This window comes from Thunnus thynnus, chromosome 20, assembly GCF_963924715.1.
Source record: "Thunnus thynnus chromosome 20, fThuThy2.1, whole genome shotgun sequence".
NCBI classification, from domain to species: domain Eukaryota; kingdom Metazoa; phylum Chordata; class Actinopteri; order Scombriformes; family Scombridae; genus Thunnus; species Thunnus thynnus.
The window spans coordinates 23,666,262-23,683,696 of NC_089536.1; the positions used below are offsets into that span (position 1 = coordinate 23,666,262).

At 38.2% G+C, this 17,435-nt stretch overlaps 1 protein-coding gene across 2 annotated transcripts; it reads left to right on the forward strand.

Annotated features, from left to right (window-relative positions):
- The first annotated feature begins 1,058 nt into the window (after positions 1–1,058).
- pts (6-pyruvoyltetrahydropterin synthase) lies at positions 1,059–6,945 on the forward strand. 2 transcript variants are annotated; one of them, XM_067576213.1, is made up of 6 exons: positions 1,059–1,264; positions 3,213–3,292; positions 3,399–3,436; positions 3,946–4,002; positions 5,966–6,036; positions 6,144–6,945. In XM_067576213.1, the coding sequence occupies exons 1-6, from the start codon at positions 1,074–1,076 to the stop codon at positions 6,265–6,267; spliced, it is 561 nt and encodes a 186-aa protein (XP_067432314.1). In that variant the 5' UTR covers positions 1,059–1,073; the 3' UTR covers positions 6,268–6,945. The 2 variants fall into 2 exon arrangements, with proteins under 2 accessions (XP_067432314.1, XP_067432315.1); XM_067576214.1 differs by having other exon boundaries at positions 3,399–3,421.
- Positions 6,946–17,435: the final 10,490 nt, after the last annotated feature.

The window sequence follows — 17,435 nt, forward strand, 5'->3', positions numbered from 1 at the left end:
GCTATCAGTCAATACAATGTAGTATGTGGCTTGAGGACTACATCAGAAATCTGCCACCTCTAGCCAAACACATGCAGATACTCTATGTCTTGTGTGTTCTGTCAAAGAAAATACTAGGTTTTATGTGTAACATAAATTTAAGGATCTGGTTACTCACTTTATAGAACCATAACAATATGTGACAATCACATCATGTCATTAGGCTTCCTATTAAGTAAACCTGGTTTGCCAAGTACAATACTCATTAAAAAAATCAATTATCTTACTGGAAAAAACAAAGAAGTATTTTAGTTAATGGACAAGCACACATTACATCTGTAGGCTTTCAGGGATACAATTACCCCTCCACAGTTGGACTTGAAGTGTACCATTAGAAACTGACACAAATGAGATGAAAGAGCTAATTGTTCATTTATGCAAAGCATGTTTGTGAAAAGCACAGAGAAAACTACAGCAGTGTATGATATGCTATGAACCAACAACACAGTTGGGTGTAGTCAGGTGTGCGTGTGTCTCCTACTTTACTGTAAAGTCCATCCACAGTTTTTGTGCCCTGGAGGCTTCAAGTTTCCACATCACACTTGTGTAAGTTGCTTACAGGACCATAATTGGCTCCAAACTAGTTGTGACATCACAAAAATCATCCCTCCGTACAGTGAGACTCAAATTGACATTAAATTTAAATTAACATAAAACAGATGAGCTAAAGGTCTGAGTTAGAGGCTTAACAAACAAACAAAAAACATAAATTTAGGCCCTTCTCACACATATGTAACATTGCCGGCTTCATCTATCTGTTAAGGTTTGGTTTTTATGAATGATGCAAGTTGCATGTAATAATGAGCCAACTTTGAACTTTTGCACTTAGAGGTGCAAATATGTAAATAATAATACATCAGTAATACAGAGTACCCAGTAGATAGGTACTCTAGCCTTAAAAAAAGAAAAAAGTTGTTAATTACAGGCTGCCCGTTTTGCTGTTACTTTAGCACATTAAGCCTGAGGGGTTTGGATATGCATCTGTGACATGTGAGCTGTATTTACGCCCAGATTTGAGCCAATGGCCACGCTGCATGAGTCACGGGGGTTGGAGCTCTAACAGCAGCCGATTTGATCCACCTTATTTCCGGGCTCTCAGTAGATATTCTCCGCCCCTCTTTGTGCTGTTGGACATGGCTGGATCCTGTGTGAGCGACGGCGCTGCGGAGCGCATCGGTTGCATCACCCGGGTGCAGAGCTTCAGCGCCTGCCACCGACTCCACAGGTAGCCCATCATTTGATTATGACGCAGACTGCAGAGGTGATAGAGATCAGCAGTTATTCCTACTGATCGCCTACTAATTTATACTCGCTGCGACCTGGTTGTAGGTTTTTGTATTTTCTGTACAGTTTTATATGCTTGGAAAACAGAAAGGTGTTGAATAACCGACAGATAGATGATCCCGACGACAAACATCCCTGATACGATCTTAAGTGCATTCAGAGTGGTGTATGTGATGTTGATAGCCGCCTGTGTACACTAATGTGTACTTGAGGTGAATGAAACCAGTGGCATTAACATTAGTATCGTGGGATTTGTAGTTCAGCTGTATTCACACACACGACTCATTGCAAGGGCTGATGCTGCGTTCACGTGCTGTTGTTGATATCGGATTAGGGGAAAAGAGTCAATGAATGCCCTGTAAATTTGGCATTTTCTGTAAAAGCTGGAGGTAAAGGAGTAGTGACAAAGGCAAATAAAAGTTACATAGAAAATTTGAATCATTAATTTGGCTATATATAGCCTCATTAATGGTTTATATTTAACAGTGTTTTATTCAACATGTCTGTATTGAAATGGGCTTAACAGGTCTTTGGCTTCATATTATGCATCCAGATAATTTGGGGACCCCTATGTGAAACACTGCTGTAGATGGTGCATGCACTCAATGACAGTATGAACTTACCTACTAGCCTACATAAAGTAGTTTGTGTTTTGTCTAAATTGGTTTGATGGATAATATATGAAAGTAATTGTTTATGCTATTATTATTGCTAAAACACTTGGTAAAAAAAACAACATTGATTAAATTTTTTGTAATTTGAACCAACCTGCATCATAGAGTTAAACAGTTTTAAATAGCCTGTATTGTCAGCCCACTAGATGGCAGTGCATGCAGCCATTGCATAATGCAGACTTCCGAAAATGCCCCCTGCCACGTCCTCGATCTTGGAAATATCATTGAAATTCTTATATACAGCACCATTTATAAGATTGATTGTTTTGTGAATATGAAAAAGGTGTTATGGGGACAATGTGTAAGGTATTACATGATTCTGTCATGTAGACATAGATGACATGAGGTAAAGGATATAGGATACTTGGGGAGTTGGTAACACTATTTGGAGAATTGTCAAAACACCTGATATTCCCTAAATGGTTGTACAAAAAAACAAGTGCTTCAATTCAATCTACTGTCATCGGGTTGCTAGTTTATTATATTTGTACAATACAAAGTGCGAAACATTACAGCATATAAAAATGTAAAAACAGAATAAAAAAGTAAAATAGCAATAAACACTTCTCAGCTGCCCTGCAGATGTCCGTCTGTCCAGAGCAATTGTCTTAACATAACTATTAAAATTTAAATTTCAAATGTGATGTTGACAGTAGTCATACAATGCAGTAAAATTAAATGAAATTTAGGCAGCAGTGTTCCACAGTGTTCCTGACAGCCCCAGAGGGTCTGGGCTTAGCCCCAAACCTTGTCAACTCCTAGAAACGCCCCTCTATATTACTAATATGCTCATTTTATTGCTAATTGCTAATTTTCTTTTTGAGTTGACTAGCACAAATTTGCGCTATGATGCTTGATTTCCAAACTAAAATAGCAGCCATCAATAAACATCTTTTACTATATTCAGTTTTATTTGTATATATGTTGTATCCATGTATTGATGATTACATGCTTTTAAATGTTTTTTTTATTAATGCAATACTCTAACCAGGCGTTCAGAGGAAGTAATGATCAGGAAAAATAAAATAAACCACTATTAGGCTATATTGCTAATATGCTAATTCAGTTGCTAGTATTCTTTTTGCCAAACATCTGTTGCAGAAATCTGCACTGATCATTCAACTTAAACAGCAGCTTGAATGAAATGAATGAAAACAAAAAGACAATCAGCGCAGCAGGTTTTTCATCACACACTTCCCTTCCTCTCTTCACTAGCATTCACTTGAGCGATGAGGAGAATAAAAGAGTCTATGGAAAATGCAACAATCCCAACGGCCATGGACACAACTACAAAGGTCTGTCACACTCCTTCAATCACCCCATTATATATTAGTGTGAAATACTGTACAACTGCTATTTCCATTTCTCTCATTCATTCAGTGCTTTCATTTGTGTCCACAGTGGAGGTAACAGTGCGTGGAAAAGTGAGTATCTATCAGGTATTTCTAAGAAGACTGCAGGTCATAAGCTACTGTATCTTTAAGGGGAGTTGCTGTTGTAGTCTTGAAGACATTTTACTAAACAGGCTTCATCACTTCATCATCAGCTCCCTGTTGTTTTTGTCCTTTACTCTCTGAATTTGGAGTTCAATGAATATGAATGAATAATATCAATAAATAAATAAAGAGGTCAGTATTCAGAAGAATTCAATGTTTCCACCATAATTGTATTCCTGGCATTGTAGGACCAGAGGACCAGAATTTAGACAATTCACTTGAACTTTTCTGGGGTAATTAAATGAATTATTGATTCACAAAAATATAACTGAACCTTTAAATGACAAACTAACATGAATAAAATCCTAATGAATAGAAAATGACTGTTTGTGGAGTTGGTTACAGCTGATGAGGCCTGTTGGAAGGATAGTCAAACATCTTAATACTTATAACTTATATCATATTATGTCGCATGATCACACAAAAACTTTTAACCTTGTACATGTCCGTAGATCGATCGTCTCACTGGTATGGTTATGAACCTGACAGACTTGAAGAAGTGCATCGAGGTAAGAGATTCAAAACAACATTGAGTTTTCTTAATGGGCTTTCACAACCCAAGAGGGTAAACACTTTTAAGCCCCTTTGGGGTCATATGGTAGAAACAGAATATTGATTAATGTACAGTTTATTAATCTGGTTTGCCAGTTAGCAGTTCATGTGCACAAATTTACATGCCAATATTTCTATGCAATATATTGTATTTTTTCCACCGTATGACTTCTCGCATACTGCTGTCTACAGTATGTGAAAAGGACATCCTGTTAGTAGAACATCTCTCTGCCCACAGGAAGTGATGAATCAAAGTTGTTTATGGCAACAACAAACTGTTTTCAACTTGTAAACATCAGTGAGTTAGTGCCGTGTCTACAGGAATATGTCACTGCTGGGGATGGTTGCATACATCAGTCTTTTGTCATGTAGTTTTGGTCCCTCTCCCTCCATCACATTCACAAGATGTTACGCATCTCGCCAAATGAAAATTAAGTCAAGTTTATCATAATATCTGTACTAGACTTTAAGGCTGATGCTAAGTATTGGGCTAAATTCATTTTTGATAGTTACAATAGTATATCACCAATGACAATTTCATTTTCATGTATAATTTTTATTATATAATTATCCAGCTCTCGTGCCATGAGAAGGGCAGAATGACCATTTAAGGGGAATTTAAAGGAAGGCCGCATAGACTGTTTGTTGGAGTACATGCTTGCTGTTTTCTGCAGGCTTGTTGTCTGTTAGTTTCTGAGTTATGGGGCTCATGTGTTCTTCATTAAATCACAGTTTGAGCCAGATGTTTTGCAGTTTTGTTTGTCAGGCTTTGATGGAACTTGAAATATTTACCATGCTACTGGATTCATGTTGACCACAGCCTGGAAAACAAAACATGTCCTTGTTCTTTGAGTATCATCCTTTTTGTTTTTTAAAGCAGTGTTTTTAGACTGCAGAAATCATCAGTCAAGCTTTGAATATACCCATAGCAAGTATTGTTTGTCTCGCATAGCTTTATAACATGTTTATCAAATTTGAGTTGGGAGTCCAAAATGAGACCTAAGAATTATAATATTTTAATTGGAAACTTATCTTTTGCTTTTCTTCTCATGGAAAAACATGTTGACACAGTCTTTTTAAGATTCAGGGATAATGTAGTTAATGTCTCTGCTGCTACACAAAGGCTTTTAGCTGACACATAAATGATTGCGTCATCAGAATTGGATGATTATTAGTTGGTTTATTGTTAGGATCGACTTCTTTTCACATCAAGTTTCAAATTTGACTCATTGAATTTGTTTGAAAATATTTTAGTGCAGCTTTACAGTTGGCCATACTTAATTATTAGATCGTCTTGCTCGTTTAAAACAAGAGTCATGTTTTAGATAATAATTGAAAAAGTAGAGAAATAGATGAAAGCATAGTTGTGAGCTTGTTTTCTGATGCATAAGTTGATACTTGGGGCAAGATTTAGGGAGAGAATAAAAAAGCATGTTTGTGTCCTACATTCTCATTGTTGACCAGTGTAAGCTGTACTCAGTTATCCTCCAGACATCAGTGTTAACAATGTTTGGACACGTGGAAGCATGGTGTTTCAGTGTGAAAAGGGTTCTGTGCTTACAACATGTCTCCTCAACTAGCTAATGATATTCCTGCACTTTGCATCCCAGTGCTGTATTTGTGCAGCTGTCTAGTACATACAAATATTGCATGTCCATCTATTTGATGACATGTAATGTGTCACTTGGAGCTGACACATTACATGTCATCAAATAGATGGACATGTAATATTTGAATCAACACAGGTATATATGAATGATTATTAGTGTACAGTTCTGGCATCTTGTGATGGTGTTGGCATGTCAGCTCCAACGTGTCAGATTCCTTTTGAACCTGCTATACTTGGTAAATTAATGCAATTATTCAGAACTTTTTATTGAGTGACTGATTGTCGATTGATTGATTGATTCCCTCCTGCAGGAAGTCATCATGGTTCCACTGGACCATAAAAACCTGGATAAGGACGTCCCATACTTTGCCAGTGTTGTCAGGTGTGTATCCTCCTAAGCTGCTTTCACAACAGTTTCTATGTTATGTACATACTCTGTATGTGCATTAGTTCACTGATTACTTCTTTTTTTGTCTGTCCATTAATTAGCACAACTGAGAACGTGGCTGTTTACATATGGGACAACATGGTGAAGGCCCTCCCACCCAACCTGCTCTATGAGATTAAGATTTATGAGACAGATAAGAATGTTGTCATATATCGAGGAGAGTAGAACATGTACAAGTGCCATTTATTGCTGTTTATTTAACTTCACTATTTGCCTACTGTGAACTCAGACTCTGGTTAGTTAGACTGATACAGGTTTATGAAGAATAATAGATGATATTTTCTGGATCATAGTGTTTCTCTTGTACTGGTTTATACCAAAGACTTTGTTGGAAGTCCAGAAGTTCCATTTTTTTGAAGAATTCGAATTCTTGTTAAGGTGTTAACTAGTTGCCTCCCGTAACCACTGTGTGCTTTTATATAGAAAATAAATGACTAAATATATTTTTTGTGGCAGAAATAGTTTTTTTTTCTGCTTTCCTGTCCTGTTAATCATCTCACCTCTTACCTCTTAAATTGATCTAGTGATACGTGAAGGGGTCCTGACCCTCAGATTGGGCACCGTCACAGGATGCCAGACCTAATGCCAGAAAAAGAATGACAGACAAATATCATCTCAACTCTGAAAGCAGTCATCAGAATTGTGTATGAAACACATTTACACTCAGATCACAGTGGCTCACCAGCATTGCTGTGAGGTAGACAAATAGTGACATCTAGTGGCAGAAAATCCTACATCTCTTAACTTGTTGCATTAAATGTGGTTGTGTAGCAGTTTTGCCAGCGCTGATGCTCTGTGAAGAAATTGTTTCTTACAATAAACACAAAGGATGCTTTTTGAAAATGAGTGAATTAATTATTTGTTCAACAATGCACAAATGAATGAATGAATATGAATAGTTTATTTACAGTTTGTCGCAATACTGTAGAAACTTAGGATTTCTTCTATAATGCTTCATTATACACTTTATTTACTTAGACTTCCATACATTTCTTATGGCAGCATGTGGAAAACATAAAATAAATACAAATCCTATTATAATACCTCAAAAGAAACCCATAAGAATTGTTAAAAAAGCACTACTTAACTGTTTATTAAATTATGAAAGAAAAAAAAAAAAAAAGGAAAATAGCACAAATCCTGTACAAGATCAAAAACACAGTACTACCCGAAGGTATTCAAATGTTAAAAATAAGACAAAGTCAATTTTAGAGGAATATGTTTGTATTTTTAGAGAACAAAAGGTCAGGACTGTTGTGAAAATCATTGTATGTCAGTTAAACAAGAGTAATTATGATTTTTTTTCCTCTTTCTTTTTTATCATAGTCCATTTCTTTTTTTCTGGTCTTTTATCCCAAATTGTCTGAGTGATCATTAAGCTCCAGAACACCTCTTAAATGTCTTAAATGGACCTTGAGGTGAGGTTGTTTGTCAAAAATATTGTGGATATGTGTTGCCACTAGAGGGCGACATATAACTTCTAGGAAAACCCTACATTTGAGTTTGTGATCCAGGCATTACTGACAAAAACTTGTACTCCATATACAAATGACCTCAGATTTCCATGTTAAGTCAAGTTAATAAGATAACTCATATAGCAGCACTGACAGAACATATAATGCTTCATTCTTTATCAGCAGTAATGTGCTGCTCCTCCAGAGATGTTTATGTCATTTTCCATATTTCCCAGCTGTTTCCACACATTCATAGTCCACTCTGCAGAAACAGATCCATATGATTTATGGAGATAATTCTCACAGCTATGTAAAACTGTAGCAGAGCATTCAGTACCAGTAGGCAGGTACTCTGTCTCCCCGACATAGGATAACAAATGCATTCTGATTCATTACCCAGGGTTCACTGTAGCAGACGTGTAACTCCACTTCGGTCTCTGTGGGGTTTGAAAAACTCCAGCGACGAATCACAATGTAAATACAACTTATCATGGAGTGTAAGATGCATTAGTTGAAGCAATGTTATTGCTGATATGCTGGCATAGGCCATTTCTCAGTGTTATAATAATAAGAACTTCAGCTTTTTGGCTGTGCATATTTTTCCACATAATCATGCCTGTAGTTCAAGCCCTTAAAGTAATAGTTCAACATTTTAGGAAATACAATTGTTGGTTTTCCTGCAAAGAGTTAGATGAGAAGATTGATAACACAGGGTGGTCACAATCTTCTCATCTAACTCTCAGCAAGAAAGCAAATAAGCACATTTCTCAAATTGTCAAACCATTACTTTAATCACACTGTACTTGTCTCATTGCCGGATAGACTGCAATGTGATCACTTTAATGCCTTTGTGAATATGGACCACAACATATGTGAAATGTCACTGGATGCACATACACGGCTGATAATAAAGGGGCTTTTTTTCCCTGAGTTGTAATCTTTGTGTCAAGATTCAGCTGCCAACTCAAACCTTTAATTAATCAAATTCCATAAACATGTGTCATGCACAGGCAGACAACCTGACACGAACAAGCCGGAGCAAGACGTAGAGAGCAGGGATGCCACGTCTAAACTCTGATTCCAGATCAAAATCAGCCTTTTGCTTCTTCGTCTCCTCTCTTGGCTCCGGCTCTGGTTGACTGATCCCAGATCAGCAGCCAAAGCTAGTTCCTTTTTACAGCAGTATGTAGATACACAACAAATAAAACTCTATAATTACACTCTGATAGAAGGCACTTGGATTACTGCAATTAACAGGTAAAAGCCAGTGATTATCCTGCTCCTTCATGAAAAAGTATTTTTCACTGCACCTTATAATCCTGAATTAGCTGCTTTTATGTTCTGACAGGAGCAACTCTGTACTCTACTGTTTTGTGTATTTAGCCTATAGCAAAGCAGATGGGTCAGATTACATAGTCTAATTGTCTTGACAAATGTAACCACACATATAACTGTATTTCAAACACAAAGGGTACACTCTAACAGTTTGTTTAAGCGGTTTGGTTACGGTGATGAATTCAATTGTGATCATTTTGTCTGTATCTGTGGGATGACCACCCTACTACATCTCCCTACAACATTAGGTGGCCCTCTCAGAGACATGGCACTGTGCCAGAGTAAATCCCGGCCAAAGATAAACTCTACAAGAACGTTAAGGACACAACACAGCAATTCCTCTTCAATCTGAAGAGCTCTCACAGACACAAGGGCCCTGTGAAAGAGTTTGGAAAGAATGACTTGATTGATATTTTGTTAGGTCATTAGTTGTTAGGGGGATAAGGGTCGGTTTCTAAAAGACAGGCTGGGAAACTGTCAGCACTTTCTCTGGGTCACTTAAACACACCTGTTTTTTTCCAGCACTGACTCTCATAATGTTTAAATAGAAGCTAAGAGTGTTTAGTTGTCAGAGATGAATGAAGGATCCTAAAATCACAGGGAATGCCGTGACATTGGTCTGATTTTATTTGAACAGAAGCAGAGAGAGCCTTTTTTCTGAATTTACTGGTTAAAACTTAAAGCTGCAGTAATTGATTTTCTGGCCATCTGGGGGCAGTGGAACAAGCATTGACATATTATAACCTTATAAAGTTGGTTTGGTTAACCTGTTAAATTGAGCTCAGACTACAGGAGTCTTAAAGTCCTAACCTATTTTGAAATCGGGTTGCATCACACACATTAGGAGCAACTTCACAGATGTTCTTCTCTCTAATCTCAAACATGCACACACCACAAGATTTGAAAATAATGGTGCATCACACACTATAGGATATTCATATTATCATGCCAGATGGAGCAATGCACCACCTCATGTGATCTCATGGAGAAGCAGATGTAGACAAGATGGAGTCTGACATGGTGCAACAACTTGCCTTTGTAAAGCTTTGCAGTGAGAAAAAAACAAAAGCAGAAGACTAAACGAGTCTGGATGAAAAAATGGTCGGGGAGACGCAGTCAACACGGGTTGTATGTTCTTCAGTGAGAGCTAGAGGTGAGATTTTAATGTTAACGTTAGCCTCAAGGGCTAGAATGTTTAGGGTTGCTTGGTAACACAGTCAGCTCTCTCTCATTGGCTATTGTCATCCAGCTTGGAAAGTAGTGACTTAATCATCCAGATTTTAACACGTAGGGGAGAAAGGTGTCAATGAAGCCAGTGGGTAAAATGAGCCACCCCTTTATCTAGGTAATCATAAACAAAAATAATCATGTGACCACAAATTAAGAAAGTATAGATCACATTATTCAATCCATCTTGGACTCAAGCACATAGAGAGAGTGGTAAGCAAACCAGAGCAAAAAATTCATCATGTTACTAAAGTTATCAGTCTTGTATCTTAATTAAAATGGATATGTTTTGGACATTATTATATGTTAATTTAAAACTATGTTAGTTTTGTAAGCTACAAAACAATGTCATAAACTGTCAATGTCATAAAAGTCAAAACTGTGTGAAACAGTTTTGTCAAAATGGAGGTTGTGGGGTAAAAGGTGCCAGTGATGTTGGGGCAAGTTGACTCAAAGGCTCAATTTACCCCCAAAAATTATTTTCTGATATTCTAGAGACTAGAGACACTGTTCATGTTAATGTTTGATCACAAGTTACAAGTATTACAATGTTGATGAATAAATACCTAATTGTTGACTAATGTTCAGTTTAAGCCACACACAAACATGCTGTACATACAGACGGGTGATAAATCAAAGGAAAAACCAACATAAAGTGTCTTAATAAGGTTTTGGGCCACCATGTGCCGCCAGAACAGCTTCAATACACCTTGGCATTGATTCTAAAAGTCTCTGGACTCTTCTGGAGGGATGAACACCATTCTTCAAAAAGATATTCCCTCATTTGGTGTTTTGATGATGGTGGTGGAGAGCGCTGTCTAACACCTCAGTCAAAAGTCTCTCACAGGTGTTCAGTTGGTTTGAGATCTGGTGATTGTGAAGGCCATAGCATATGATTCACATCATTTTCATACTCATCAAACCATTCAGTGACCCCTGGTGCCCTATAGATGGGGGCATTGTCATCCTGGAAGAGACCACTCCCATCAGGATAGAAGTGTTTCATCATAAGATAAAGGTGATGATTCAGAACAACTTTGTATTGATTTGCAGTGACCCTTCCCTCTAAGGGGACAAGTGGACCCAAAGCATGCCAGCAAAATGCCCCCGAAAGCATAACAGAGCCACCGGATCCCCTCACTGTAGGGGTCAAGCATTCAGACCTGTACTAGTTTTTCCTTTAGTTTGTCACCTGTCTTTATACACAAAAGCACATTTACACTCATGTTTTTTCTGTAGTCAGCACACAAAGATCACAGTTTAATCTTTACTGAAAATGTTTAGGTAACATGTTGAACAGGACACAAACATATGTTATGTTAAAAGTATGACATTTTGCCTTTGTTAAATTGATGGCATTAATAAAATTCAAAATTATCTCAAAATTGTTTGATTTTGTGTCATTTTTACATCAGTATTTAATGGTAGCACTTATTACCCCTAGAGCACTTAATTTGCCCCATCCCCATGCTCATTTTACCCCTACCTTGCGGGAAATTGTGCCATAGGACTAACTTTTTTCGATGGATCATTGTTCTAAAAACAGAATAATTAGATAACTTGTTTTAATTTCCATGGGTCCACAACAACCTGAGATATGTATTAACTATTATTTGAAACAAATACATTTTTATTTTGCAGTAAAATTATCAAATGTAAAAAGTGGCTCATGTTACCCTGTTCTCCCCTAATTATCAAACATGTTTGAAATTATCAGGGTGGCCCCAAGGAGTCTGCAAGCAGTTCTGGAGGTTTATGATTGGATCTGTAAACCCCTCACCTTACCATATCATCTGGGCCAAACATCGGTATTGACTAAGGTCCCAGACCAGATTTCTCTGATTGTCAGGGGGGATGAATCAGGGATAAATCGGCCCAGAACTGCTGTAGTCTGAACCCGGCTTTAGCAAACAGCTATTAAATGGAGTTCTTATTATAACAAAGGTTCAGGAACAAGACCACGCCCCTCTCTCTCACTAATTCAATCACCTATGCCTCACTAATTCAATCATCCGTGCATACCTATATAAACGTGTTTAACCCCTTTCCCTTCCATTCGTATCTTCCTCCGTGACTGCTCTCTCCCTGTCTGATCTATCTTGTATTTTTCGTCTTTTCTCTCATCTCCGTGTCCGCAGGCTACGCAATCAACCCCCGCACATACATCCCCTCATCCTTTCCTCTTCCCTTCCTTCAGCTGCAGCTGCCTCTACGCTTTCGGCTCCACTCACTCCAGCAGCTCCTTCTTTTATGTTTCTTCCCTCAGCCACTTCCGGTCCTGCCATTACCACAGCAACAGTTGCACCAAGCCATGGTGCTCCCTCTGATGGACCCACTCAATTTCCTACTGTTCTATCCCTGTTCCCCTCCCTTCCTCAACACCCAAATTTTTTTTCTGTGTCTTCCCCTCGCTCCAGCCGTCGTTAACTCTGTGCCCACGAGCACTTTCACTCTGGCCTCCGCCACTCTGCCCCTCCACCGCCTACAAAGCCAGGCTTTCCAGTTCTGCACAGCCTCCAGTTCCACCACTGCTCCAGCCGACCACTCGCTTGCGGGTTCCCTACCCAGCGCCCCCCGCACTGGCACACCGATGATTCCATCCTGCTGCCACTACGATGCAGCAACAGACTGCTTCAGCCCTAGCTACGGCCAGGTCGTATTTCCCCATGTGCCTGCTCCCTATGTCTTAATTGCCTTGTGTTTTTGTTTCATCCCTGCGTCTATGAGCCGCACATCTTACCTCTTCACACACATCCCTTCATCCCTCACCCCTTCACCCTCATCCCTTCATTCTTTCATCCCTCATCCCTTCATCCCCTCATCCCTCGACCCCATCCAGCCCACCATGCACTATCCTCATCCAATCCTGAAGCCTCTCAACAATCCAAATAAATTGACTTTTTATACCATTCAAATGGCATGGTCTTTGTTAGTGAATTTAAACATCCAACATTAGCATTCACAAGGAGTCGTGTTTCTGTCTTGCTGATGAATATGAGTTCGCTCTCCGTTTAGCCCTGCTGTGGTCTCCATCAACTCCTGAGAAATATAATTGTGTTTATTGCTAAATGCTCCACTATGTTCACCAGCTATTCGCTAACTTAACTGAATTCTGTTTACAGATGGACAAATGGCATACAGTGGGGTTTTTTTTTTTACTGAATGAGGCTGATGAGAGGAGAGTTTGATGAGCTAAAAGAGGCTAAAAAGCTCTGTAAAGCTGCATTCGGGTGATAATTTGTCAGTAAGTGACCCCTTTCACATTACTTATAGTCATTTGTTCCATCGTTGGTATAAAAATTTTGATAATAACAGCTTTAAATCCTCTACAATTGAGGCTCCATACGAGGCCTATGAGTCTGTTGCATGACCTTGACTGAGTTACAAAGACAAGGCCCACAAATGCTACAGAGCCTACATGCTAGCCCGATTAAAGATGTAGCCAATGGCAGCAGAAGTTTAGAAAGGTATAACATATGTATGTATACATGCAGTGCATAATGGAAATGTTTTACTATTTATTAATTAGACTTTTTTGTGTGTTCAATTGCTTGATAGATTCTTTTGTTTGTTATTCAGTCTGTATCACAATGTCCATATAAGGGTATGTCATCTGATCAGAGCTGATGGAGCCATGAGACTGAACCAAAACTGTAAAGTAGCTAACCATAAACCCAAAACAATGAGCTTAAAGACACTAAAGCCTCATAAAGCTCAGGGGAACTGCAGGGTTCAGTGATTATTCTCTGTAGATTTGTCACTACAAGCAACCGTTTAACATTTTACATTGTGACCTGATGCATTATTAACCTAAAAATATTGCAGCTTTAAATAGAAGGTGAGAATAGTTAATTGTCAGAGATGATGAAGTACATGAAAGAAACATTTTTAAATCACAGGATTCCCAATTCTACTTGAACTATAACTAATGTAAATCTAAACTGAAACCTAAATATGACCTGCAGTGGCATGACACTGCCTGGCGAGACTCCATATTGTATATTCAGTTAAAGTATAAATTGACTTTGACGTACAGCATGTTTTTCACAAGCACAAGGTCAAATTCTTGAGCTCTGCACACATGCTGACATCCGCTCAACTTGGCGCTCTGCAAAACACAAGCCAGAAACCGCCTGTCATCTGATCCCCCTGTCAGACAATAAGCCTGTAAAAATTCCCAAATTTCCATTGCCAGGCTGATTAAAAACTTAAATTACCTGTTCTCCTCATACCGCCGAGATGAAACAAGATAAATGACCCTTGCTGTCATTTGCAAGGTAAACATATCATTTTGTGCATGATTTCCTCCTGCCTGCAGCCAGTGGATGCCGCAGGTCTTTAGTGAGGAGATGACTAACTACCACTGACACAAGCAGGCAGACAAGCAGGGAAATGAAAAGCGCTGTGAGAAGGGTTAAGAATTAAGAACAACTCATTATTTGATGAATCCTTTCTGAGACCTGCTAATTCCACATGAATAATTTGACTCACAGGGTTTAACAAAATACTGCCTCAGCAGGTTCTGCCTGGCTGCACAACTTGCCCTTGCAGCTGTTACAAAGTGTTTTCATGACACTGTAGAACTTTTTATCTTACTATACTAGTACTATATATACTATCATAGTGATTGAAATGCTTATATCCACTATTGAGAACAAAATATTTGCTTCTTTCTCATTGTCATCAAAAGAACTTGTATAGTATGAGCATTGAAGCAGGTTTAGGTGTCAGCTTTGGAACAACATTTCACTTAAAATATCTCCATCTACACCCTGTTTTAACACAAATAGGAAGAAAATCCTCCAGTACTGTAAGATTATTTCTTATCATTATTATCATTCCTAAACTTTCTAGAGTCAAGTGTCATTTTTCTTGATACTGATGCAGAGAGCTGCCTATGCCACACACACTTTAAAGAAACCTTCTCAAAACAAGTGTATTTGTATTGGAATATGCTTTTTAAGACTTTTTAAAAAATGCATCGCAATATTGGACTGCTACAATATGATTGACAGTAGTAAGCCAAAGAAAATTACAGTACTTTTCAAAGGGATAGTAGAAGAAGTGACTCTACAAATGACATATTATGGTTGGTGTGTCAGTCAGTCAGTCAATCCATCTCTTTGGTTGAAAGGCTGAAAGATTTAACTTATTAAGTGAAATAACTTGACATCCACTAGATCACTTGGCAGAAAATATTGTACAGATATATATGGTTCCCCACACAAAGAATCCGACTGATTTTAGTGATGACCTGACTTTTCAGAAAGCACTGCCATCGGACTCACAACATGTCGTGACTTTGGATGGATTGCAAAACATTTGGTACATTCATCATTCCCACAAGACGAATTGTAACAACTTTGTGATCCCTTCACTTTTCCTCTAGCACCATCATCTGCTGAAAATTTTCAGTTGTCCTATATTGTCCAAATACCTGTAAAACTGATGACATCCCCATCGATCCCCATGCTCATTAGCACTAAAAACAAAGTATAGCTGAGGCTGATAGGAGGCACGATGCTGAGGCATTATAGCTGCATCCAAAACTCCATAGTAACATGCTATTTAGTGCGCTAAAACAGTATGTGAGATTTTTTTAGTATGTCCGAAACCTGAGTATGAAACCAATAGTATATGAAGTGCATACTATTTCAGGGGAAATATTACAGTATGCAAGAACTGGACACTATGCCGGCATAAATATCCCACAATGCAACGCAGTAGTGACGACGACAATAATAACATAGCAGACAATGGTGGACAGCAATCAAGGCAGCTCTTGCGTAACATCAATAATGCCTCAATTCAAGAAAGGTTTCACTTTACTAGTTCAGACTTTATGGTTGGCACAGGTTACCATGGTTACGTGTGTCCAACCGTCAAGGAGGCCCTCAGGAAGTGATGTGGTAAAAGAAAGAAAAGAAAAGATACATACTACTGTTTATTTACACAAAAGTATGTTGAACAATAGTACACATATTGAGTATGTAGTGTATAGTGTGCAATTTCGGACACATTGCATATCTGCTAAACATCAGCAGGTTAGCTTTGTCATTGTGAGCATGTTAGCATGCATTAGCATGCAACATTAGCATTTTGCTCTGAGTGTGTAAGAACAGCCTCACAGATCTGCTTGCATGGCTATAGACTCTACTGTGAAGTTTCATTACAGCATTATATTATTTAACTATGGATTTTAGGTGGAAAATAAGTACATTTACTCGAGTACTGTACTTAAGTTCTGTACTAAACTCTGAGGTACTTTGAGGTACTTTCCAAGGACATTTCTATTTTCTGCTACTTTATGCTTTACACTACATTTCAACTGGAAATACTGTTTTTCTTTGCCACTCATTCACTCACCCCTTATCACTACATTTATCTGACAGCTAGTTATTAGATTTTTTGCACTTAAAAATTTTTCATATATGATACAATATGATGATTTGTTATAGATGAAAGCACACAATAATGTGAAAAGCAGTTAAAACTGCATGGTTCCACTTCAGGTAGTTACAACATAAAAATTCTGCTTACATGTCAATGCCTCAGTAATAAAAAACAATAATATATTTTATAATGCTTTGAAATACATTTTACTGATGATACTTCTGTACTTTTACGTAAGTAAAATTTTGAATGCAGGACTTTTACTTGTAATAGAGTATTTTATACTGTAGTATTACCACTTTCACGTGAAAAAAGTACACCACTGAAAAACCACTGAATTTTTGTCTTCTCTGACATGACATTTGATATTTAATAATTGGAAACACAAGGCAGGCCTGTTTTTGTGCAAAATTTGCAAAAACCTTTGTTTCCCTTTTTTATCTAGTAATAGAGGACAGCAGAAGTCAAAGAAAAACAAATTTCTAACCTTTGCACAAAGACAAGTGACTTGACTTGGTCTCTTGCAAATACTTTAAAACAGACTTCTTTGATTTGGGATAAACATGTGTTTTTATTAATCATTTTTGACATATTGTGGTTGCAAATTAGCCTGCTTTGGAGTGTTATTTTCTTGCACAGGAATGTACTTTTTTAACACGAGGTGTGTGTAACATGAGGTGAGGCTTGCAGTCTGTCTCGCTTTGTTGCACTGCCGTCAGACAGTGGTGGTGTGTGTATGTGTGTGGGATGTGGGGGGGACTGTTCAAGCTCGTTCGTGTTTTCTTTTTGCTCGTCACCTCCCTCCCTCCTCTCAGGGTCAGGTAGCAGGCGTAACACACTTTCACACACGCTTACCCACCCTCCACCTCTCTCCCTATCTGTTCTGCCTCTCCCTCTCTCGCTCCATAACACACACATATACAC

Bases quoted from the DNA above. Each gene is read 5' to 3' on its own strand.
- pts (XM_067576213.1), top strand. From the start codon at position 1,074: ATGAGTCACGGGGGTTGGAGCTCTAACAGCAGCCGATTTGATCCACCT. The intron at 3,293-3,398 runs GTCTGTCACACT...TTGTGTCCACAG, and splicing joins CCATGGACACAACTACAAAG to TGGAGGTAACAGTGCGTGGA. The intron at 4,003-5,965 runs GTAAGAGATTCA...TCCCTCCTGCAG, and splicing joins ACTTGAAGAAGTGCATCGAG to GAAGTCATCATGGTTCCACT.